This window comes from Electrophorus electricus, chromosome 18 (genome assembly GCF_041902795.1).
Source record: "Electrophorus electricus isolate QZ-2024a chromosome 18, ASM4190279v1, whole genome shotgun sequence".
NCBI lineage: Eukaryota > Metazoa > Chordata > Actinopteri > Gymnotiformes > Gymnotidae > Electrophorus > Electrophorus electricus.
In genome coordinates, this window is record NC_137514.1 from 2,596,410 (window position 1) to 2,623,576 (window position 27,167).

Here is a 27,167-nt window from a genome sequence, read left to right on the forward strand (position 1 = left end):
AACCACACAAGTCTCAAGTCAGTACTGTCTAAATTCCATCAACATGTGAACTTTGCAACGAGAGGAGCAAACGTGCTGGATCTCATTTACACCAACATCTTTAGGGCGTACCGGGCGGAGCCCCTCCCCCACCTCAGATACTCTGAGCACATGCCTGTAATGTTGATTCCTGCATATAGACCGATCGTCAGATGCTCGAAACCACTTCTGAAGCAGGTGAGAACCTGGTCAGCAGGAGCCATCTTTGCTCTTCAGGACTGTTTTGAGCAGATGACATGAATCACATTCAAGGAGGCTGCTACTGATGGTGACGCTGTTAACCTGGAGGAGTATACAGCATCAGTGACTGGCTACATCAGCAAGTGCATTGATATTACTGTCTCTAAGACCATCATCACTCGCCCCAACCAGAAGTCATGGATGACTGCTGAGGACCCGCAACTCAGCCTTCAGGGCAGGTGACAAAGAGGCTCAAGAAAAGTGAGAGCCAAACTGTCACGTGCGATCAGGGAAGCAAAGCGTGTACCCACACAGAGGATCCATGGACACTTCAGAGACACTGGTGACACACAGCGCATGTGGGAGGGTATTCAGGCCATTACTAACTACAGGGAAACATCACTTTCCTCTGATGGTGATTACTCCCTCCCAGATGCACTGAATGACTTCTATGCACAGTTTGAAGCACAGAACAATGTTGCAGTGGCAAAGTCCATTCCTCCGTAAAAATGACCAGGTGCTGTGCCTGACTGTGCAAGCTACTGGACCAGGCAACATCCCAGGTCGTGTGCTCAGAGAATGTGCTGACCAGCTTGCAGATGTCCTGACAGACATCTTCAATATCTCTCTGAGCTGCACTGATGTCCCAACATGCTTCAAGATTACCACCTGCTTACCATCATTGGCTCCTCAGTGGAGAAGGTCAAGAACACCAAGTTCCTTGGTGTTCACTTAGCGGAGAACCTCACCTGGACCCTGAACACCAGTTCCATTACCAAGAGAGCCCAGCCACGTCTTTACTTTCTTCGGAAGCTGAGGGAAGCCCATCTCCCATCACCCATCCTCACTACCTTCTCTAGAGGTACTATAGAGAACATCCTGAGCAGCTGCATCACTACCTGGTTTGGGAAAATTCATTTTTGGAGGCATAGTAAGGTCACTAGTGTCTGTAGTTTCCTTGCTTTGCCCAGTTTGAACACCGTGCGGTGTCAGAGGTAGCAAGTGTAAATACAGTATAAGGGAGCAACAGGCACTGTCATGAGAAATGCACTAGAAACTGGACTGGAGACACATTTGGAGGAACTGTTTTTTTTTTTAATTATTATTATTTTATTTTTTTTTTACATTTTTATGTTTGTCTGAAATCTTAAAGCTAAATCTGTTTAAAATTATTATTTTTTAAATTTAAATAATAAAGACATGCAGATTTAAGATTTCTTGTAGCCTGTATGTAACCATGCTCACACACATCAGGCCTCCTTGTGACTGTGCTAGAAAAGGCATTGTAATTCTATTACAGGTGTAGGCCTGCTAATGACCCACAGTCATGACTCACCCCATGGCTGTGTGATAGTTATGACTCATCCCATAGATGTGTGATACAGTCATGACTCACCCCATGGCTGTGTGAGGAGTCTTGGACGGACTGGCCTTTGGACGATGCTGAGAAGGAATTAAGGAATTAATCACAAATGAATAAATTAAATAATAAAATGTTACATGAATACATGTTATTGTTCACATTAAGCACTTCAACTGTAGATACTATTCAAATGCAGATAAACAGTGGAATACATAGGCTTTAGTTTATTGTCTTTATTCTATATTTTAACAGTGCTCGTTCATGTCCATTTCTAGCCAGCAGAGGGAAGCAGCAGGCAGCTCTGGGGTCTAATGAGTTCTGTTCATGACTAATAAATGTGTTTAATCTACAATGCTTACAGAACAGAAAAATGCTGCACTCACATCTGGACATACAGATTTGAACGTGTTATCCTCATGTTGATTGATAAGTATTATTGCTTTGTGTGATCATTTTTTAAGGGTGTGTGTGTGTGTGTGTGTGTGTGTGTGTGTGTGTGTGTGTGTGTGTGTGTGTGTGTGTGTGTGGTAATACCCTGCCCCTTTCTGCTTCTCTTTCTGAGAGTCACTATGAGGAATGAGGTTCCCATTAGAAGCAGCACCAGACTCACACACGCAACACTGATCACAGTGGAATATGGAAATCCTGGAGAGGACACAGAGTCATAATTACTGAACCAATCAAAGTTAACCTTTATCCTGATCATTCAGAAGTGTGTGATGAAGCTGACACTGTGTGAGTAGTTTCACTCCATGCTGTACAGTCCACTGTGTGTCAGCACCTGTATCAGGAGAGGAAGCTCCTGAGGATGTGGTTGGTTTGGTGAACTGTGGACTGATGTGTGATGATGAATGTGGTGATGAGGCTGAAACTGGACTCTCTGGTTAAATAGAAAAATAAACACAGGGGTGACAGATTATTATAATGTTATTGATATAGACTGTTGACAGTGACACGTGTCCAGTGTGTCTGTGGCATGTTTTAATTTCATACATGGCAAAGAAATCCACAGTTGCTTCAGATATTGTGGATGTGGTTGCTTTTAAACTCTGCATTTTGGTGCTAATGGTTGTAAATTTGAAAACAAATTTAGTGCTGTAAATTAGATGGGAAGTGTAACAATGTTCAACAGCTAATTCAGACTCTACTCATTTAGACAGTTATAATATTGTTGATCAGTCATATGGGTTGGGAGGGCAGTGAACAAATAAAACACACAAAAGACACTTGGCTACAAACAGACACTAGTCAAATTTACAGCCTTGTCTACCTATAGACACTAGACTATTTTACAGTCTCCAGGTAACCTACAGACACTAGACTACAGCCTTGGCTACCTACAGGCACTAGACTACTTTACAGCCTTTACTACCCAAGGATAAAAACATTTGTTTAGTTCCTGTCATCTAAACAGCATCAACTGATTCTGGACTCTCTAGGATTTGCTAAAATAGTTTTTTAATTAAGTAATTTAGAATGATGTATAGATGTTGCCTCTGCATTGTCAAAACAATAAAGTATTACACAGTTCTTGTTATTTACTCACCTATAACTCTCAGGTAGATCTGTGTACTATAAATCTTGAATCCACGATCAGTTGTCCAGTCTGATGTAGTTCCACACCAGTATTCACCAGAGTCCTGAACCGTGACATATCTGATAGTCACAGTCAGGTTTTGCTTTTCTCTGTCATAATACAGTGAGATGTTTTTTTTAGTTTCTGGTTTTCCTGTTTTGCTGACCGATCCTATATAATTACAGCCACCAGTGTCCACTCTCTTGCAGAAAAGCTTGGGTTCACTCCTGTGGGATTCTGGGTAATGGCAGCTGATGTTCACAGTTTCTCCTACATAGGCATTGATGGTCTTACCACAGCATGAGTCTGTCAATCATACACATTCAGGTCAAAACGTTTGCATTCATTAATAGTTCTTAATGTTTCTTTTGTTCTAGAATTTGCTATGTTAATAAAAGGGAAATATGCCACTTTAGGAACGCTTCAGAGATCAGATCTGCATCAGCCTCACTTCCCTTACAGCTACAAACGTATGAAAGTATCAAGTTTATCTTAACCTGTATACATTTATATTTTCAGCATTTAGCAGATGCCCTTATCGAGGGTGATTTACAAAAGTACAGTTTGGCAAAATTGTTATTATTTCTGAAAGCTTTAATTGATGAAGTGATTTTGGCAAAACTGTATGTTACATGCTACTAACCTGCTGTTACATTGAGCTTCACTTCAGTGTAGGCGTGCAGTTGATCAGATACATTAACAGCACACTGGTATGTTCCAGTGTCATTTACACTCAGCTCTCTGATAAACACACTGAAGAATCCTGCACTTCTATTATCATGAATTGAGAATCTGTCTTTATGAGTCCACGTACTGTTTTGATTTGTTGTTATTTGATCTAAACATGACTGATCTGTTACATTCTTACAGAAAGATTTCAGTTTGGTTTTGTATTCATCCTCATATCTGCACTTGATGGTGACTCCTCCTTCCGCACATGCAGTCACTGATCTAGAGACCACATCCTTGGACTGTCCTGTATCTGAAAGACATGACAAACATCCATGTCAGCAACAGCTTCATATTGAAGTTGTTCATTTTGTTTCAATTCATCCTTCCCTTTTTCTCTACTGTGTTTTAGTCTTGGTTTGGTTTGTTCTGCATGTCACTGTATGAAATTCCCTGGGAGATGTTATAACACCATTGTAGCACTGATCATCAGTACTGCAACATGTGTTTGAGGGGTGTGATCTTAAATGGGATGATTACAATGTCACTGTAATGGGGCTCAAACCCAGGACAGAGAGGTGATGACCCTGACACTGCTGGGTGAGTTACCACACTTCAATGAAGGTGGGCCCGTGTGCAAAACAGGTAGATCTTAGAACAGGTAAAACAACAGAAGTAAAAAAAACAACAGTAGGGAATCTAACCCCGACCACTTTGTTGCAAAGCAAACGAGCTCCCGCTAGACTAAAACAACCTGCGCGTATATATCGCACTTCACAGGAATGGAGGATGACAAAACAGGAGGAAACACTAAACACCACGCTGATTGTAGAAAACGGGAAAACAAAGGCCGCTATGGGAAGAATGGTAGCACCGATGCACTGAGGAAAACCAAATTCTGAAACTTCCCAAACAAAAACAGAAAACAGTGAGGGACATTAGTGTCTAAGGGGAGCCTTGGGAGAGAGCCAGACTCTAGAAGGGAAAACTGGAGAAGGGCGGGGACGTGTAAAAACACAAACACCCTCACAGCGCAGAAGAGAGGTATAGCACAAGGGCTCACAGACCTCGATACACAGAGTTACCAGCTAGGAGCTTGGATCAAAACTTTAGCAAAGACCCAACACTGAGTGACTGTGTCACTGGGCTTATATAGATCTACCCCAGCTGTTGGGCATCAAGCCTGATTAGTAGTGTACCTGGTGCCAACCCTTACAGTCACACTGTCATAAGGACACTCAGGACTTCTGTGGTTCAGAAACTCCAGTGGCTCAGAGACTTCCAAGTAAAAGTGGAAAAAAATATATATATATATTTTTATTTCTATGAGGTCTTTGTGGTTACCCATATTTAAAATGAATTCTGTCACTGTTCTATTGCTTCATCTTCAGAAACTGTACTGCTGTAGTGTCACCCATGCGTCTGTTGTTGCTAACACAAGGATTGCTCTTTCCTGTAGATGTTACTCACAGGTATCAAGAGGAAGTGATCTCCAGCTGCTGCTGGATTCAGCACTTACTCGTTTTTGTTGTCCTGTAGTAAACTACAGCTGTTTGGCAACATGCCAATATCATATTTCTAAGAAGGTGAAAGGCTAGAGGATCTTCCCATTTGGGTTTTATTTAGTAATATGCTGGTTATAATTTAAATGTGTGCTTCACTTTAGAACAAATGTGACTACGAGTATACATCAGCTCCACACTGGTACCTTTTATTGACTTCCACAGTGAGGCCTCTGATCTTCCTGTTTTACACATTTCAAAATGCATTTCTGATTCAGTCAACACACAGTGGCAATGAACTGCTAATCAAACTATCTTTGAGTTTGTGTTAACTCTTTAAGTCTCATCTTTGCACTTCATGGTGACTCCCAAATATCCAGTTACGTTTGTTGAGACCCCAGTTAGATCTAAAAATTCACCAAAAGTGACCATCTAAACAAAGACTATATTTGACCCTGCTGATAATAATGATTAAAGGTTGATTTTCATACCTGAGATCACGTGCAGTGTGAAGATGAGAAGAATCTTCATTCTGAGTTCAGCTTTATGTTTACTGCCTCCAACTCCTAGATTAGATGTGTGTTAGAGATTGTGTGTGTCTGTCTATGTAGGTCCCTGCCCCTGTATCTGGGCTTACTAACTCTGTTCATCTTCTTATGGCTTAACTCATATGAAAAACACCCCTCATTTCTATTTTTGAGGGCGGTGAAAGCCTCCTACTATGGAAAGAGAAACATGCATCTAAAACTACTTTTTTTTCTTTCTCTCTCTCTCTCTCTCTCTCTCTCTCTCTCTCTCTCTCTCTCTCAGCTCGGCAATGAAGGGGACTTGTCCCTCCACACTTGCACACCCTGTCATGAAGAGATGTAGACCAGGATGAGTTCTCCATCCCATACACCCTGCACTCCACCCTTCTCTACTTTACCAAGACAGTAGAGACAGTCTGGGTTTGACTGCCTTTATGTATCTGAGTCTTGTGTTCATGCCTTTTCTGTGGTTCTGGGTGTGACAGTGATTATTTACTTATATTTTTGTATTTCTAGAATGCTAGAATACATTTATATTATAAATAAGCAGAGGAGGAAGAAGAACTGGAATTTCATTGGCCTCATCCCCCATTTTAACCATTTTAACCAATAACAGTTTTAATCATAGAAATGATGGTTTGTTCCACACCACCATGTTTACACTAATCTAGTGTCTTATTTGAATATATGATGCTAAGTCTAAGTGATCATAGGCTGTTAGTGGATGCTGTCCAAACAGTAGTTTCAGCCCTGTAGACAGTGCCTGGCACTCTGCCCACTGCTGCTGGGTGAGAGACCTCAGTGGTAGCTTTCTGGTTAAGGTACTTGATGTTTAATTGGAAGGTTGCTGATTCAAGCCCTGACATTGTTGGGCCTCTGATCAAGGCCCTTAACTCTCAATTGCTCAAGTTGTACTCAGTCATAACTGTAAATTGCTTTGGATAAAAGAGTCAGCTCAATGCTATTAATATACAATAGTGTCTGAAGTTCCTAAGTGAATGTTGAATGTGTTTAACCAAATAGATCTTCTATATAAATATGGTCCACTGTATCCCAAGCCAGTATTTATTATGAACACACATGATTGCTACTAGCTCTGTAAGCCTAGACCTCAAAACTGCCTGCCACACCACTATTTCAGACAACTAGACTAGCTAGTTAATTGTGCTAATAACATTCCGAAACTGTCTCTTACATTTCAATGTGTAGGCCCTACTGTTTAAAACTCAGTTATTGCGACATAGAGGAAGTAGCTTCGCTATAGCTTTGGATCTCATACCTTGTATTAATAACACATACAGTAAAAGGTTCTTAACCACTTCCTGTGTAAATCATTATTTCATATGTGCTGCAGCCCTTTAGTCTACTGCCCTGGAAACTTGAACAAACATTGTACTCATTAATATTATGATGTATTCTACTTCTTTGGATGCTGTGAGCTGCTCACTTACTTTTAATACCTATCTCCTTCATACAGAAACCCAAAAAGCCATTTCAATTCTCTGCACTGATTCTGCAGAATAGAGATAATTTTTAATAGTTGTGTACTTCAAGTTAAAATCTGTAATAGCCTGACTTACAAGTTACTGATAATTTTTTTAATATTCCTTTGAGTGCAATATCCATCCCTGCTCAAATGTTCTGAACTGTATCTTCTGTACGTAATTGGTGATTTCATGCTGCACTGTATTTTCTTCAGGTCAGCTTCCTTCACAGAACTTGCTCACTGTACCATATTTCTTCTGTTGTTTCATACATTTTCTAAATGATCTCACCACCTTTCGGCATACTGCTGAAATAAGAATATTTACTGTTTTATAGAATATTTTGATCTTCTTGAGAACCACTTTAAGAGCTCATCCCAAATTTGATGTTTGGAAACCTCAATGTCTTTACAGACATTTTTAAAGTTTTTATTTTATTTCTTATTTTCCCTCATGAACTGTTCACTATGTGGTTTGTAACAAGTGTGTCACTTCCTGACAACTATTTCCCAGAGTGCTTTGTGACTATTGCAAGGTTGAGGTAGTCTGATCTCTGATCTCATGCAACAACAGCTGTTTGAGATCATATAATTTCCTGGAATGATGCTTAAGTTTAGAATTATTGATAACAAAACAGATGTTGGATCAGTGAAAACCTCACAGTGAGACTAGTGGGAGCTGGTAAATAACCTCTAAAACTCACACCCTTCCTCTGGTTAACCTGTAGACATAAAGGCCTAGAAAATGTTTCAGTCTCAAATAAAATAATGTAATTTTCTTATTTCTGTTGTGTACATATTTAATCCCTTCAAATTTTACCAATAAAAAGAGCAGAGACTATTTAAAAGAGCAGAGAGTTTATTTAAGATGAAATCTCCAATTTCTTTTTATGAAAAATATGAAAGCTGCCTTTGTGTATCACATAGAAATTATGAACTAAGGAAGTAAAAGACTCATTTCAATGAAGAAATGTGTTCCGCCATCTAGTGGGGAACAATGGAACTCCTGGATGTTTTGTGCTACTGAGCCACGATGGTGTGGACATCACGTGACCTCAGAGCCCTTTGCACATAATTGATGGTTCAATAGAGCCACTGAGGGTTTAGCCCCGCCCACTGCTGCTGCCAATACGGCACAACAGTCTAAGCACATTATTTACATTGTAGTGCATTATTTACATGATTTACATCAAATATGGCCATCACAATTCAGATCTAGATACTGAATGACTCCAACTACAAAGGTAAAACACTGGCTCAAACACAAACAAAGCTGTAAACTTTGCACACATTTTAATTAAATCAAATATCCATGATCAGGTTATCAGTCTGATTCAGCTCACCAGTACTGACCAGAACAAAGCAAATCTTCACAGTGACCATCAGATATGTAGCAGATCAGGACTCTATCATCATATAGAGACATGTGTCACTCATTTATCCATCTCACACTCTCTTTAACTGATGTTTTATAAGACAGGCTAATATTAGAATAGCAAAATATCTCATGTAGGTCCCTTTGATTGGCATATTAAGTGCCAGGATATGCAGTGATTATTAATAATTGTTATTTGATTAGAATATTTATCAGATTGTTCATAATTGACCCTCATGCTGTGGAAAGTCCATTAGAAAATCTGGCATGTAAGAAGAGCCGTAAGCCTCAGCTGCAGTTATTCCAAAGAAAAGACCCTAAGTGGACACTGCATACAATTATAGATTGGGAGCTCAGACATCAGCTTTACGTGATATTCTCAGTCATTCTCACAGTTTTATATGTTGAGATGTTTACAGTGACATACTAGTTTCTCAGGAGGAAATTTACAGTCTTCTTTACTTAACAATCATGCTCCACTTAGGTGGGCTTTAAGTAGATCAGAAGTTTGTCTCTGGAAAAAATGTTAAAACCGTAGAAGGTATATGGTTTAAACATAATATATTAACAATGAAAATAAAGCGATCGTCCCTTCACTCGTGAATTATATGATCCACTTTCTCTCGCCTACTCTTCCCCCACCCTGTTCTCCCAGATGCCGTGCAGTAGCTGCACTGATCACATGCGCTCATGCACACACACCAGTTACAGTATGTGTGTCTGTGGTGTGGTGGCTGTAAAAAGTCAGTCATTCCCAAGTCTGGGAATGCTGGTCCAATATAATGTTAAAATGTACAAAACTCTAATCCTAGAATCGCCCCTGTTTCTAATGAATCATGTATTTCTACCATGGTGATCATTGTAACTTACTCACTTTGTGCTCTAAATGGCAGTACAGACTTTCTGGCTCAGAACAGCACAGGCTGGCTGGCCTTATCTTCTTGTAAATAATTGATTGGTTGATTGATTGTATGATTCTTATTGTGGCTTCTAGAAGCATTCAAATGATCCAGGCAGAATCCACACAAATATGCTGCTGTTTCTCTGCCCCCGTACCACTGACAGTGCTGCAGCTAACAGACAGGGCAGCACACTGATGACTTGTACTTCCAGCTCTCATCCCCAGCCCCTCCCCCTCTCCCTTACACAGTCTTCATAAAAACATGAAAGAATGCAAGCCTAGACCCATCCTGTGACATAATTAACAGTGGAATATTCACACGAGTCCTCCTTGAAGGTCTCCCTGGTCACAGCATCACTAAAACTGTCTGCATTCTCTCAAAACTTCACTGATGCATAAGTTGGAGCTTCTGCAAACAACCCTTCTGACTGATGTGTATCACACACTGAGGAATCAGAGAGAAGTGTGGGTAATTGAGACGTACAATAAGTGTCCTGAGCAGGAGAGTTTGATGGTAGTGGAGCAGTAGCAGAACCAGTATGTGTAAGATCACAGAGGTTTGTGGGTAATTGGACTTAGTCATAAACAGCTTGGGAGGGACCAGAGGGGTTTGTGGGTAGACTGACAGTAGAGTAGACTGTAGGAGCTCTAGTGTCTGAGACAGAATGACTTCTGGTGTCTTTCACACTAGTTCAGTATATGTGATGCATACCTCCTATGGTGTGAACAGCTATGACGAGTTTACCAAATAAATAGATTCGGAAGGTTTATATTATGGAGACAAAGAAGACTCCACTAAAACCTATAAAATGGATACAAAGGGAACGCCTTTTGAAAAGAAAAATGAAATTCAGTAATTGCAAAAGAATGAAGATGGTCCCTCATCATTGCAAATATGGTTACATTATGGTAAGTAAACTTGAACTTATTTTGGGAATACTAATTTAGCATATAAGTTCATCTTATAAGTATTGCAGTTGAAACCAGTATTATTTACAGTATTATACATTTACTGGTCACTTTATTAGACACATAACCATGTTGATGGGTTATCACCTCCATTTGACTGCACTCCAGGACATTTATTATTATTATTATTATTATTATTATTATTATTATTATTATTACATTTACATTTGCGGCATTTAGCAGATGCTCTTATCCAGAGCGACTTACAAAAGTGCTTTGTCATTTACTCATAGAATAAATCCTAGTACTGTACAGCAGGTTATTATTACAGGTTATTATTATTATTATTATTATTATTATTATTATTATTATTATTATTATTAGTTTTAATTTGTGGGTGGTGGGGTAACTATAATATTTGTAGCTCTTACTCTGGTACTAGGTCTATCTTGGTATAAAGGCTACAGTTCTATTAAGGATGATCAGTGGAAACTGGATGCACCTGATCTCAGTTTTGAGTGTCATGGCAAAGGCTGTGAATACTTATGTACATGTGATTTAAAAAAAAAAAAAAATTTGCAAAAATTCCAAACTAACTTTTTTCACTTTGTCATTATGGGGTATTGTGTGTAGAATTATGAATTTAATCCAAAATCTGGCAAAAGGCAAGTACTGTGAATACTTTCTGGATGCACTGTATATTCTCTATGAAAACAGATGGATTGAGAATCAAGATTTAAATCCAGATTAGTCCTTGGGCAATTTTTCAGTACTGATGATAACAATTTGACCTCAGAATGCTTCAATAACCCCTGGTGCAATTAGAAACAACTGAAAAACAATTTGATCAGTAAGTCCAAACTACTAGCCAAACTACTAGCAGCATCATTCAGTGAATGGAGGTCTTTAATAATGATCAACATCAGCTGTCAGGCATTACAAGAAGTCAACCTTTACCACTAAAATAATAATTTGTAATAAGTCCTAATTTGTACATGTAGACAGAGGTCTTGCAGATGATTTATAAAAAAAAACAAGCTGCACAAATGACAACATGTATTTAAATACATGTGTAAAGAAGATATTTGTGTGTACTAAATGTTTCTCATTTTTAAAGCTCAGTGGATTAGGAAGATCAACTTAAACAGATATTTCTGCATTTTATCAATTTCACACGTATTTTTACACACATAAAACTTTTATAAACTAAGACCTCCAGCCTAAGGATGCATGTTGCCATTTTAGTTAAATACATGGGCTCTCACACACACACACACACACACACACACACACACACACACACACACACACACACACACTCACACACACACACACACACAAACACACACATATTCACACACACTCACACACACACACACACACACACACACACACACAAACAGAAAAATACACTCTGTACATTGCTATCTGATAGTAATATAACTTCTCTTGTTGTTTTGCAGGCATGACAGAGCTGATCCTTGTAGGTTCAATGCCAGTCACCACTAGACAGGTATCATGCCTTGAACTAAACCACATGCCATCCAGTGGACAGGGACAGTACTCAGGACAAAGTCAAATGTGATGCTAATACTGTTGTATACCTACTCTCTCGCAGAATTTTGTTAATGTTTCTGAAGGACACTCAATCTATTAAGGAGACTAGATATGCATTTAAAATGGCTGCAGAACACTGAGTAAAGTGGTACTATGCAAACTTCTCTATAGCTACAATATTTGTGCTATAACAATTCCACAGTAATGTGCAAAGTTTCAACATACTTTAGCTTGACTGTATTGATGAACATAGATAGAATCTTTACACAAATTGTTCTTCTGTAGAATGAGTGCATCTATCAGGAGATTGAAGATCAGGAGCTGAGTACTGCAGTAACGTCCACACTCACCACTGTCTACACCACAGTGGGGTCTTCACACACTGTAATCTACTCCAGTGTAGATGAACCGTCTGACTCCATCACATACTGCACTGTAAATGTGTCTCAGCAAAGCACAACCCACGCACTAAACTCCAATGAAGCTGAGGACTCTGTGATTTACTCCAACATGACCTTCTAAGTGTAACCAAAAAAACCCAGTCTCTCCAGTCATCAACAGAGCAACACATAAGACTGAACAACGGCTCATTTAATCATCCATTTAAAGGCTGCAAACAGTTGACAACTCAGAAAAACTCTTCCCTTAGAAACTGCATAGCTATCATAACAGTCTATGCACAGCTGATCTGGGGAGGTGCAAGCCACAGAGTAATTGTGAGCAGAAGACACTCAGAGTAAGTGTGGGGAGAAGACAACACTCAGGGTAAGTGTGAGGAGGAGAAGAGTAAATATTTGTAGGCATTCGGATCTCCTTACTCAACTTGTGGAGCTGGCAGCACTGCACTGTTTAAAACTCTCAAAGGAACGTTTGCCAGTAAGCTGATTCTGCACACAGGACTCTCAGTAATAATATAATAATATACATGTATCATGTATGTAAATGTTATTCTATTTGTTCTGTTTTTGTGGCAGTGGAATTTACCTGATGAGTTCAGGAGGAAACAGTGTCATCTGGTGGAAATAATATGCTGTTTATATTAATATGTTTTCTGATATATTAAAGGTTTTCATGTGTAAAAAAACCTTTTACAAGCTAAAAGAAATTGTCCAAGCGGATCTAATAACAGGGTGTCTAGGACAGACTCTAACAAGAAATGATGTGAAATGTATGCCTACTGTATGTGTATGTGTGTGCATGTGCATATCTGCATGTAAATAAAGGTGTGTCTGTGTGTGTGTGTGTGTGTGTGTGTGTGTGTGTGTGTGTGTGTGTGTTGTGTGTGTGTGTGTGTGTGTGTGTGTGTGTGTGTGTGTGTGTGTGCTTGTGAAATAAAGAAAAATGACAAAGTGAGGGAAAATAGGAGAAGGTGACTGTATATTTTAAACTCTGTATAATAAAAAACACTTCCCTCAGTCCTTAGTTATTCCAAAATCACAGACAGACACACCTAGTTCAGCACAAATGGCAACCACACCCTACTCCTGCTGAACTGACCAGAGCAAGGGAGTCTATTGTAACAGGTACCACCTTAGGCCTTTTAAAAAGCAACTTCACTGGTGTCAATAAACTACAGGTTTATTAATGCAATTTAACAACCATAAATGTACATACATACGTATACACACACTCACACATTGTTCTGCATCGGACTAGTGCTGAAGTCAAACCTCACACAAATAAACTATGCACTCCTGTTGCAGTCTTGCACATTATCCTACTTGCTGCTAGAGTACTGTACTAAACCAGCACTGTACTCTGAACTGTTCTGGCTGCTACCGGTGACTGCTATGTTCATTATAGCATGTCACTGATTCCTATGCACAACTTGCTTTACATATGCCCAGTGCTGTGTACTGGACTAAATAATTGTACTGTCTACTCATTTTGTATTTGTGCTGTTCTGTATTTATTATTGTTTATTTAATGACATTTTTGCGCTATATTGGACTGTTTGCACTTGTGTAGCATGTTGTCTGCTGCACTGTTGTTTTGTGTTGCACCATGGTCCTGGAGGAACATTGTCTAATTTTTGTTGTGTACTTGTATATAGCTGAAATGACAATAAAACCTCTTTGAACTTTGAACTTTGAACTTGAATAAAGTAAAATACAATGAGCGGAAAATCTGGTTCTGCATTTCAAGCACAAAGGGCTTCTCTGACATTTAACGTGGTCACCATCACACATGTGCATAAATCACTTCATCAATACAATTCACGATATTTTAGTTCATTTCCACACCACGCCTAATAAATCCCTGCCATAAAATTAATTGCACTCACACCATTCAGATGAGGAAAAAACACACAAGTAAAACCTCATTTTACTGTGTGATTATTTTTCCTCAGAAAAACATGATAAGTTATTAGGCTATACAGTCTATGCTGACAAACCTGTTGCACTCAGAGATTAAGTGGGTAGACATACTCTACTGCAGCAGTACTCTTACTGCAGCTGCAGTGATGCTCACTGAACTCTAGATGGCAGTACTGGTATGCTGTACTGTAGCATGGACCTTTGACTAACTGGGAATATCTTAACCTCTTCCCTTCCTCTAGGGGGTACAGTCCCTGCTTCTCATAGGTGTGTGTGTGATTTGATTGTAACATGCTGGTTTCTGTATGTAAAGAGTCCTTGTGTTGAGAAAGCTACTATATAAATGTGTCAGATAAGTGAAAGTTTGAAGTTTGGATACATTAAACTCTACTGGGTAAAATTGCTACAGGGGAATGGGGACCAGACAGAGGGCCCATTTAGCAATGCCAGGTTGCATAAAACATTTTTACCACTAAATGGCACAGTGGTGCAGCAGAGTGTACAACTGTGGAACCAGCTACCAATAACTGTACAGCTCTTTGTTTGTGACAATGTGCCAAACAAAACATGAAATGTTTTTAACCTAAATGGAAACAAACAAATACATAAGATTAGTTCGTCATTACGGCAGACTATTTAGGACAGACAGCATCTGAGACCTTAGTCTTTGTCATAGCAACACAGACACAGACAATACAGTTGCTGCTTTGGTCTGATGTACAGTAAAGCAAAAAGTCTAAAGTAAAGGAAAGCACAACAGTATATATATGAAATAATGACACACACAGGAAAATGTGCAGGGAGGCTTAGAAATGAGTCTGAGAAAAAGAAAAAGGAAGTGGCAGGAGCTCACTGTGGGTTTTTTGTTTTTCTGAACATGCATATTGTTTATAAAACACCTGGACAAAACATGTCCAAGACTTCCTTCACATCATTGTTTAACATCAGTGTGTTCACCACTGTGTGTGAGGTCACATTAGGACTTAGGTGATGGCTCTCCAGATATATACTACACCTGATCTTGGACTACGTCACACTCTCAGTGAACTCAGTTCAGTCACACTCTGAAAGAAAGATAAAAAGAGAGAAAAGAGAAAGAAATGAGAAATCCAAAGACAGAGAGAAGAGCTCTGAAAAAATGAGAGAGAATAGAGGCGGTGATTGGTTACACACACCACTTTAAGCAGTGATGAGAACTGAAGGGGGACGTGTCAGACTATGAGACAGTTCTCACAGAACTCTCACCACCCAGTTCAACATGTGGACACTTATACTCGTCTTGTCCAGTCTATTCCCAGGTGAGTTCCATTTACTGCTCACTATCATCAGACAGGTTCAGAACATTATTAGTTTACCTGCCACACAGAGAGGGACTTGGTAGTGAAGTGAATAGTCATAACAGTGGATCTTCTGCATGTACTGTACATTACTAACACAATGATTTATTTTACAGCTGGAACTGCTGCTGTAACTACAGTAACTGGATACAAGGGCCGTTCAGTTCAGATCAGATGCCCCTATAAGTCTGGATATGAAACCCACATGAAGTACCTCTGCAGAGGAGAGTGTTATACTTTCCGGACTAAGAACATCCCTGTTGATTCTAAATCTGCTAAAGACAAGAGATTCTCTCTGAATGATGACACAGCAGCCAGAGTCTTCACTGTTACCATCACTGATCTGAGATCTGAGGATGGAGGAAAATACTGGTGTGCGACACAGCAGAAAGGGCATGATCACTACACAGAGATTCTGTTAGTGGTTAAAGTGGGTGAGTGATGAGCAGATAACGACAGTTATGATGATGGTGATGATGATGATGATGATGATGATGATGATGATGATGATGATTAACTGAGGCAATTATGTGAAGTAGGGATTTATAATACATAAAAAACAAGATTTTTGTGTGTACTGAATATGAGAAATATTTGAAATTTAGAAGTCTGTTTCTGTCTTTCAGACACACCTATGAATGTTATTGTCTCACACTCCACCTACACCCCTCCAACACCTGATCCCAGCACATCGGTGTATACTGAGTCCACATGGTCATCTGGAGGTAGGCAGAGATAGAAGGTAGACATCTATCTATTTACATGCCTAACAAGGGGTTTTTACATCTCCTTTGCTATGTTTTGATCATACGGTTTATAATGTCCCACTGTTCTTTTTACAGCTCACACAGTAAATGATGTAAACCTCCAAACCAACAGTCCCTCACTCCATGGTATGTACCATTGTCAGGCTGAACAGGCTGCAGTTCAGTCGAGTGTAGTTTCAGTAAAACAAAAGATTTACTGATAAAAGCTCACAGACCAGGAGGACATTACAGAAAACAAAGTAATAAACAGGCAATGATGAAAACTATTACAGATATCCATGTTAATTCTCAATCTGGAAAAGCAAAGAGCGTCTAAGATCCAGCAGTTAATGTACTGGACTAGTGAGCAGAAGGTTGCTGTTTTAAGCCACAACATTGCTAGGTTACCACTGTTGGGCCCCTGAGCAAGGCCACTCTCATTTGCACATGTACTTGTTCACTGTAAGCTTTTCTTTTTTTGAATAAACACTAAACATTAAATGCTGTAGAAAATTCTCTCTGGATGATGTAACAGAAGGCTGAGTCTTCAATATTACCATCACTGATCTGAGATCAGAGGATGGAGGAATATACTGGTGAGTGACAGTGTAAACACTGCTTGACCAATACACAGAGTGTGATTAAAAGTGGCCAGTGTAAGACAGGGGACAATAAATTAATTCTTACTATTAGAATATATACATATTCTTAAACACTGATACTATCCTGCTAAATAGTACCTCAACAGGAATATAGAAATATAATCAAATAATCACTGTGGATATGAATAGCTTCACATGGACCAATTAGCCAAGTAGTTTAATGGTTCATATATGTTGGGCTGCTTTTATACACTTTGAGTTTGGCAGTTCTTTAACATGAGAGAGAGACAGAAATAATGAGAGAGAAAACAAGCACAGCACCACCATAGAACCGAGAGAAACAAAGGAAGTGTTGCCATGGTTACATATGAGTTTGAACCATGCGACTCACCACTGCGGGTTAGAGTGTGAAGAGCTTCTGTTTTCTATAACTGTCATGTCTCCTGTCCAGCTGAGACGTTTGTCCTTAGCATTTTACAGTAGCATTCACTTCTTTAAAATGAACCCTCTGTAATAATGGCTTTCTGCAGTTATCTGTGATTCATGCAGGATCATTAGCAAAATGTAATCATTGTTTTTCACTGACAAACACTTTTTTTTTTTTTAATCTGGCTGCCTGAACATGGTTGTGAACTCCTGTCCAATGTCTCTAAATAAGCCTTCAGTAACACAGGATTTTTGAGAAACTTAATGTTTTAGCTGTAATGTCATATTTTAATAGTTACATCTGCATCTTTATAAAATAATTAACATTAAATTCTAAGATGAATGGAATGTATTGCATATTTCCTGGAAACTGTTGTAATCTCACTAGTGTAGATTTCTGTGAGCTGTTCCTGAGCCATTTCAGTGGATCGCAAACTACACTCTATTACCTAGGAAGGATATGCTTATGTGAAACATATACAAAACTCACCACAAACTTACAGAAACTGAATTAATTATGGTAAAGAATAAAAGCTAAAAACCTCTCTGTCGGTTTAGATGGCAGGCAGGGCCGTGAACGACGTCACTACAGGGACGTGACACACCCGGCCTGGCTCAAACCACATTATTTCACTCTACCATATCACACATCCCTGTCACCTCGCCCTCACACACTCATTCCTACACACTTTACACACACAGTATACCAGCACAGCATACATGTACATCACTACCTCTGTAGCATCTGCATGTCTACAACTATAACCCCAGCCTTACTGCTAGAGGAACCCCCCCAAAAAAACGGTTTATATTATCAGCAACCGAGCTGGTCCAAAACCCGATAAAGCCCATACAGCGAGTGATCCAGTGACACATACTCAAGGTCATAAATGTATCTATAAAGGCCTGTACCCACAATGTATGTGAATAGCCTCCAGACCATGTGTACCTGTGATTTTGTGTTGTGGAATTTGAGAAGATTCTGACTTGCTATGACCACAAAACTTGACATGTAGTTACACTGAATCAGATCAGTTCTATTTTCTCTAATGACAAACTAGCAGAAATAGCAGTATTGCATGCACATATGATTTCATATAAATTCTATATATTATATGTGGCCCCTGCTGTTCTACCAGAGACTGAGATCTGTGCTCTCATCTCTAATGCTTTACTAGGATCCTTCATTACCTTATTTGTGGTTTTGGTCATAATAACAATCATTCTTCTGATGTGTGTAATAATGCTGGGAAAGCTAAAGAAAAAGAGGAAGACATCAAAAGGTAGGAAACACACACAGAGAGAGAGAGAGAGAGAGAGAGAGAGAGAGAGAGAAAGAGAGAGAGAGAGAGAGAAATAGTTTTAGATGCATGTTTCTCTCTCTGTAGTAGGAGGCTTAAGGCCATTCTATTAATGCCAGTCTATTTTTCACTGCCCTCAAAAACAGAAATAAGAGTTTTTTCATATGAGTTAAGCCATAAGAAGATGAACAGAGTTAGTAAGCCCAGATACAGGGGCAGGGACCTACATAGACAGACACACACAATCTCTAACACACATCTAATCTAGGAGTTGGAGGCAGTAAACATAAAGCTGAACTCAGAATCTTCATTCTTCTCATCTTCACACTGCATGTGATCTCAGGTATAAAAATCAATCTTTAATCATGATTATCAGCAGGGTCAAATATAGTCTTTGTTTAGATGGTCACTTTTGGTGAATTTTTAGATCTTACTGGGGTCTCAACAAACGTAACTGGATATTTGGGAGTCGCCATGAAGTGCAAAGAAGAGACTTAAAGAGTTAACACAAACTCAAAGATAGTTTGATTAGCAGTTCATTGCCACTGTGTGTTGACTGAATCAGAAATGCATTTTGAAATGTGTAAAACAGGAAGATCAGAGGCCTCACTGTGGAAGTCAATAAAAGGTACCAGTGTGGAGCTGATGTATACTCGTAGTCACATTTGTTCTAAAGTGAAGCACACATTTAAATTATAACCAGCATATTACTAAATAAAACCCAAATGGGAAGATCCTCTAGCCTTTCACCTTCTTAGAAATATGATATTGGCATGTTGCCAAACAGCTGTAGTTTACTACAGGACAACAAAAACGAGTAAGTGCTGAATCCAGCAGCAGCTGGAGATCACTTCCTCTTGATACCTGTGAGTAACATCTACAGGAAAGAGCAATCCTTGTGTTAGCAACAACAGACGCATGGGTGACACTACAGCAGTACAGTTTCTGAAGATGAAGCAATAGAACAGTGACAGAATTAATTTTAAATATGGGTAACCAAAAAGACCTCATAGAAATAATTGTTTTTTTTTTTCAACTTTTACTTGGAAGTCTCTGAGCCACTGGAGTTTCTTAGCCACAGAAGTCCTGAGTGTCCCAACAGCTGGGGTAGATCTATATAAGCCCAGTGACACAGTCACTCAGTGTTGGGTCTTTGCTAAAGTTTTGATCCAAGCTCCTAGCTGGTAACTCTGTGTATCGAGGTCTGTGAGCCCTTGTGCTACACCTCACTTCTGCGCTGTGAGGGTGTCTGTGTTTTTACATGTCCCCTCCCTTCTCCAGTTGTCCCCTCTTGAGTCTGGTTCTCTCCCAAGGCTCCCCTTAGCCACTAAAGGTCCTCCCTGTTTTCTGTTTTTGTTTGGGAAGTTTCAGAGTTTGGTTTTCCCCAATGCATCGGGGCTACCATCCTTCCTGTGGCATCCGTTGTTTTCCCTTTGTCCACGCTCAGCATGGTGTTTAGTTTTTCCTCCTGTTTTGTCATCCTCCATTCCTGTGAAGTGCGATATATACGCGCAGGTTGTTTTAGTCTAGCGGGAGCTCGTTTGCTTTGCAACAAAGTGGTCGGGGTTAGATTCCCTACTGTTGTTTTTTTTTTACTTCTCTTGTTTTACCTGATCTAAGATCTAACTGTTTTGCACACGGGCCCACCTTCATTAAAGTGTGGTAACTCACCCAGCAGTGTCAGGGTCATCACCTCTCTGTCCTGGGTTTGAGCCCCATTACAGTGACATTGTAATCATCCCATTTAAGATCACACCCCTCAAACACATGTTACAGTACTGATGGTCAGTGGTACAATGGTCTTATAACTGATAACATCTCCCAGGGAATTTCATACAGTGACATACAGAAGGTGCAGAACAAATCAAACCAAGACTAAAACACAGCTGAGAAAAAGGGAAGGATGAATTGAAACAAAATGATCAACATCAATATGAAGCCATTTCTTACATGGATGTTTGTCATGTCTTTCAGATACAGGAGAGTCCAAGGATGTGGAGTCTATATCAGTGACTGCATGTGGAGGAGGAGGAGTCACCATCAAGTGCAAATATGAGGATGAATACAAAACCAAACTGAAATCTTTCTGTAAGAATGTAACAGATCAGTCATGTTTAGATCAAATAACAACAAATCCAAACAGTACATGGACTCATAAAGACAGATTCTCAATTTGTGATAACAGAAGTGTAGGATTCTTCAGTGTGTTTATCAGAGAGCTGTGTGTAAATGACACTGGAACATACCAGTGTGCTGTTAATTTATCTGATCAACTGCACACCTACACTGAAGTGAAGCTCAATGTAACAGCAGGTAAGTAGCATGTAACATACAATTTTGCCAAAATCACTTCATCAATTAAAACTTTCAGAAATAATAACAATTTTGCCAAACTGTACTTTTGTAAATTACCCTCGATAAGGGCATCTGCTAAATGCTGAAAATATAAATGTATACAGGTTAAGCTAAACTTAATATTTTCATGGGTTTGTAGCTGTAAGGGAAGTGAGACTGATGCAGATCTGATATCTGAAGCATTCCTAAAGTGGCATATTTCCCTTTTATTAACATAGCAAATTCTAGAACAAAAGAAACATTAAGAACTATTAATAAATGCAAACATTTTGACCTGAATGTGTATGATTGACAGGCTCATGCTGTGGTAAGACCATCAATGCCTATGTAGGAGAAACTGTGAACATCAGCTGCTGTTACCCAGAATCCCACAGGAGTGAACCCAAGCTTTTCTGCAAGAGAGTGGACACTGGTGGCTGTAATTATATAGGATCGGTCAACAAATCAGGAAAAAAAGAAAGTAAAAAAAACATATCACTGTATTATGACAGAGAAAAGCAAAACCTGACTGTGACTATCAGATATGTCACGGTTCAGGACTCTGGTGAATACTGGTGTGGAACTACATCAGACTGGATAACTGATCATGGATTCAAGATTTATAGTTCACAGATCTACCTGAGAGTTATAGGTGAGTAAATAACAAGAACTGTGTAATGCTTTATTGTTTTGACAATGCAGAGGCAGCATCTATACATCATTCTAAATTACTTCATTAAAAAATTATTTTAGCAAATCCTAGAGAGTCCAGAATCAGTTGATGCTGTTTAGATGACAGGAACTAAACAAATGTTTTTATCCTTGGGTAGTAAAGGCTGTAAAGTAGTCTAGTGCCTGTAGGTAGCCAAGGCTGTAGTCTAGTGTCTGTAGGTTACCTGGAGACTGTAAAATAGTCTAGTGTCTATAGGTAGACAAGGCTGTAAATTTGACTAGTGTCTGTTTGTAGCCAAGTGTCTTTTGTGTGTTTTATTTGTTCACTGCCCTCCCAACCCATATGACTGATCAACAATATTATAAATGTCTAAATGAGTAGAGTCTGAATTAGCTGTTGAACATTGTTACACTTCCCATCTAATTTACAGTACTAAATTTGTTTTCAAATTTACAACCACCAGCACCAAAATGCAGTTTAAAAGCAACCACATCCACAATATCTGAAGCAACTGTGGATTTCTTTGCCTTGTATGAAGTGAAACTACACTGTCAGCTTCATCACACACTTCTGAATGATCAGGATAAAGGTTAACTTTGATTGGTTCAGTAATTATGACTCTGTGTCCTCTCCAGGATTTCCATATTCCACTGTGATCAGTGTTGCTTGTGTGAGTCTGGTGCTGCTTCTGATGGGAACCTCATTCCTCATAGTGACTCTCAGAAAGAGAAGCAGGAAGGGGCAGGGTATTACCACACACGCGCACACACACACACACACCCTTCAAAAATGACCACATAAAACAATACTTATCAATCAACATTGTCATGAGGATAACACATTCAGATCTGTATGTGCAGATGTGAGTGCAGCATGTATCTGTGCCGTAAGCATTGTAGATTAAACACATTTATTAGTCATGAACAGAACTGATTAGACCCCAGATCTGCCTGCTGCTGCCCTCTGCTGGCTAGAAATGGACATGCATGAGCACTGTTAGAATATGAACTAAAGACAATTAACTAATGACTAAGTATTCTACTGTTTATTTGCATTTGAAGAGTACCTACTCAGATTAATGTGAATATCTGTGAGTATTTAACTGTTAAATGTGAACAATACCATGCATCCGTTTAGTATGTGATTACAATTTATTCATTTGTGATTAATGTCAAGAATCAGCATCATCCAAGTGTCAGTCCCTCCAAGACTCCTCACACGACCACTGGGTGAGTCATGAGTTTATCACACATCTATGGGGTGAGTCATGAATGTATTATACATCCATAAGGTAAGTCATGATTGTAGGTCATTAGCAGGCCACTACTGGAACAGGTGCGCACTACATCTGTAATAGAATTATAATACTCTACACATGTAGTAAAATTATAATACACTTGGCATGCAGCCCTCTGGAACCACCATAATGTTTACACCTGCTACTCCTGACACCACCCAATGTTCAAACTGGGGAGTCCAGGGAAACTATAGACACATATTCCATTAATATGACCAAAAATACATTTTTGTACCTCACTTGAATGCAAAGAGTTGTAGACAAACAAAACAAAAAAAAACATTCAATCTCATTCATAGACACTGCTGTTAAGGTCACAACATTTTTTTCTCTTTACTCAGGTTCCACTTTCTGACTGTGACAGTGAGATCAAAGACACCAGAAGCCATTTTGTCTCAGACACTGGAGCTCCTACAGTCTACTCTACTGTCAATCTACCCACAAACCCCTCTGATCTCTCCCTAGCTGTTTATGCCCAAACCCAGTTACCCACAAACCCCTGTGATTTTACACACACTGTTTCAGCTAATGCTATAATTCTCTCTGAGAATTCCTCAGTGTGTGACACACAACAGTCAGCAAGGACGTCTGATGAAGCTCTAATTTATACAACAGTGAAGTTTTATAAGAATGCAAACAGTTCTAATGATGCTGTTACCAAGGAGACCTTCAAGAAGGAGGAGGACACTTGTGACTATGCTTCTGTCAAACATGTCACTTGATCAGGTTAGTTTAGCAGTTTATGCTTTTATTTACATCCATTTTACCAAACATAGATTGTATAACTTTCCCTTTCTCTCAAAGGATCTTCCACTTGTATATGTTCATTTGCGCAGGTGTTTTGTTTTCTCATGTTCAGGCTGGTGGGTGAAAGACCAAAGGTTGCCATAGCTTACTTCAAAATGTAAAAAATGACAGATAAAAATGGTGGTGTTCCTTAAATAGAGGGATTTTACATGCTGTAATGGAACAGAAGGCAAACCTTTGTTTTATTGTGTTCTAACAAAACCTCTTTTGTTTTCTTGTGTTCATTCTATGAGTAAATGTCAAATCACTTGTGTAAGTTGCTCTAGATGCCAAAAGCCGTAAATGTAAAATTTACATGTTCAGTTTACTTGAGAGTATTTTACTACAACTTTGCTTATACTGAAACCTCTCAACATCTCTTTACTGAGAGGTTTGAATCTCTCTCTCTCTCTCTCTTTCTCTCTCAATAAAATTTGGACTTTTTTTTTTTTTTGCTGGTTCATTAAGTTAAAATACAGACAAAGCATAGAGATAAATGGAGACAGAGAAATGCAGTAAGCTCCAGGAGCTCTGACATGTGTACGAAGTGACTTGGTGTGGTGATGTAACGTGTGTCGGTCCGAGTGCCGCAGGGCGTGAGACTTCTTCGACAGGGACGAACATTTAATAACATAAACGACAGCGGCACTCACGTATTACAAACGATAGACATGAACAAGAAACGATTGACGTTAAACAAAAACATAAATACATTACATTCAGACATTAAATCTACAATGACCAACCACCACAGGACGCCTACTCCCTTGGCGAAGAACGGACTTCCTAGCAGGAGGTGTGTGGACACCCCCTGCACTGCCGCCTGGATCCCAGGATATTGGGGAGAGGACCATGATCGCTGTCCGTGTCTTCTCCGGAGACAGAGTGGAACACCCCCAGGAATTTCGTGGGGGGAGGGGCTAAGGCTGTGGAGCCTGGGCCAAGGAGGATCGAGGGGCACCACGACGACCAGAAAGAGGGCGGTCGCGTGGAGCCAGCGGGACCTCCTAAGCCCTTTAGGGGGAGGGGTCATCCTCCACACAGTATGTGGTGCTTGTGCTAGGTGGTATTAATGATGGTTAGATAAACCCTGTTGATCTCCTCAGCTGTTCCCACATGGTAGAGACTTGCAGCCAGAAACAGTGCAGTTCTAAGAACAGACTATGTGACAGTCAATCTTGATGAATGGCCAGTTGAGTCTATAGGCTGAGCTCAGTGATGTCGTGATGACATCTCTCCAGCTCCATATGCAAAATGTCTGTAAAAGAAAGTCACATTTAATTGTTACATATCTTATTATATGTGTATATTTCATATTATAGTGATTTAGTGTCTTTAATAGTACAATAGTATTTTAGTGTAATGTGGCTTAAACCCAGGACACATAGGTGATGACCCCCACACTGTGCTGGGTGAGCTACCACACTTTAATGACGGTGAGCTAATGTGAAAACAGTTAGATCTTAGAATAGGTTAAACAAGAGAAATAATCAAATCCCAGCCATTTTGTTGCGATGCAAACAAGCTCCCGCTAGACTATGGCAGCCATAAAATAACCTGCCCGTATATCGCACTTCAAAGGAATGGAAGACAACAAAATGGGAGGAAAAACTAAACACCATACTGAGTGCAAAAAAAAAAAAGGATGCCGCGGGAAGAATGGCAGCCCTGATGCACTGGGGAAAACCAAACTCTGAAACTTCCCAAACAAAACCAGAAAACAAGGAGGAACTTTAGTGGCTAAGGGGAGCCTTGGGAGAGAACCAGACTCGAGAGGGGAAAACTGGAGAAGGGAGGGCACGTGTAAAAACACAGACCCCTTTGCAGAGCAGAAAAGGGATGTAGCACAAGGGCTCACAGACCTCAATACCCAGAGTTACCAGCTAGGCACTTGGCTCACAACTTTAGCAAAGACCCAACACAGAGTGATTGCAATACTGGGCTTACAAAGATCTAGCCCATCTGTTGGGCATCAAGCCTGATTAGGCGTGTGTCTGACTTGAGGCCTCCATCTGGTGGCCGGAGGGGGCCTCAGCCTGGTTACAACCTGGTTACACATAGTGTCTTTAATAGCGTACAAAATTCTTAATAGTGTCTTTAATATTTTACTATTAGTCTTTAATAGTGTCTTAGTGGGTAGACAAGCCCTCCCACCCCTTCCACACAATCAAATAGCAAATATAAGTGCACACGCACGCACGCACGCACGCGCACACACGCACACGCACGGACGCACACACACACAGACAGACAGAGAGAACTCCATTGAATATTTTGCTGTCCCAGCAGAGTCAATTCCACCAAGTGCAATGGAGGCCAATACTGAAGTGGTAAGTCCCTCATTCATAGTGTTACATTTCCTTTTTCTCTGTACTGTGATGGACAGACTTTAATGAGAACTAAAGACAAATACACTGATGCTAATGAGCGGTAGAAATCTGTACATCACAGTTAAACTTGGTTTCAAACCAGGGTGCCACACTGATTTTAAAGCAGTTCACTTCTCCACTGGGACGGACACCTGTAGGTTCTTCTACTTGGAAAAATAAAGTCAGGAAGTTGCACTGCACACCATGGGTACAAAACACCAAATCAACAGCCAGTGAAAAGAAAATGAGAAACATAAGTAACAGAAAAATGTTTTTAAATCTATTTAAAAATTTTAAAACAATGAAAGTTTGAGTTTTGTGCACATTAAATTTGGGCTAGGATTTTAAAGTAATGCTCATGAAGATTAATATATTTTGTAATACAGTAGCCGATAACCTGAATTCTCATTTCAGCAGTATTCACACCTGCTGTCTGAATGAGACCCATGTGACAGAAGATTGTGGTATCACATACATTACAGTAGAACTTCAGTGGTGCCTTCTACTGTAATGTAGAAAACAGTAGAAGAAAAACAGAAGAAAATGACAGAAGAAATAAGTGACATGAAGAAAACTAACCTGAAGAAAATACAGTAAAGTGAACAGTGATGTGAAGAAAACTGACCTGAATAAAAAACAGTAAAGTGAACAGTGATGTGAAGAAAACTGACCTGAAGAAAATACAGTGCAGCCTGAAATCACCAGTCACATACAGACAATACAGTTCAGAATGTTTGAGCAGGGACAGATCAACAGACTATGCACACAACGGAATATCAGAAATGATCTCTAATTTTTTAGTCAGGATATTATAGATTCTAACTTGAAGTGCATAACTATTAAAGATCATCCTTACTCTGAGGGAACTTTGAGACCCAGAAGCAGAGCAGAGAAGTG

The 27,167-nt window shown here is 39.6% G+C and overlaps 1 protein-coding gene across 1 annotated transcript; it reads left to right on the plus strand.

The window, feature by feature from the left end:
* Nucleotides 1-15,626: 15,626 nt before the first annotated feature.
* Nucleotides 15,627-24,779, plus strand: LOC118242763 (polymeric immunoglobulin receptor-like). Its single transcript, XM_081701379.1, has 10 exons — nucleotides 15,627-15,697; nucleotides 15,853-16,170; nucleotides 16,363-16,461; nucleotides 16,579-16,629; nucleotides 20,786-21,124; nucleotides 21,462-21,797; nucleotides 22,454-22,564; nucleotides 22,995-23,047; nucleotides 23,457-23,841; nucleotides 24,656-24,779. The coding sequence occupies exons 1-9, from the start codon at nucleotides 15,658-15,660 to the stop codon at nucleotides 23,835-23,837; spliced, it is 1,728 nt and encodes a 575-aa protein (XP_081557505.1). The 5' UTR covers nucleotides 15,627-15,657; the 3' UTR covers nucleotides 23,838-23,841; nucleotides 24,656-24,779.
* The last annotated feature ends 2,388 nt before the right edge of the window (nucleotides 24,780-27,167 follow it).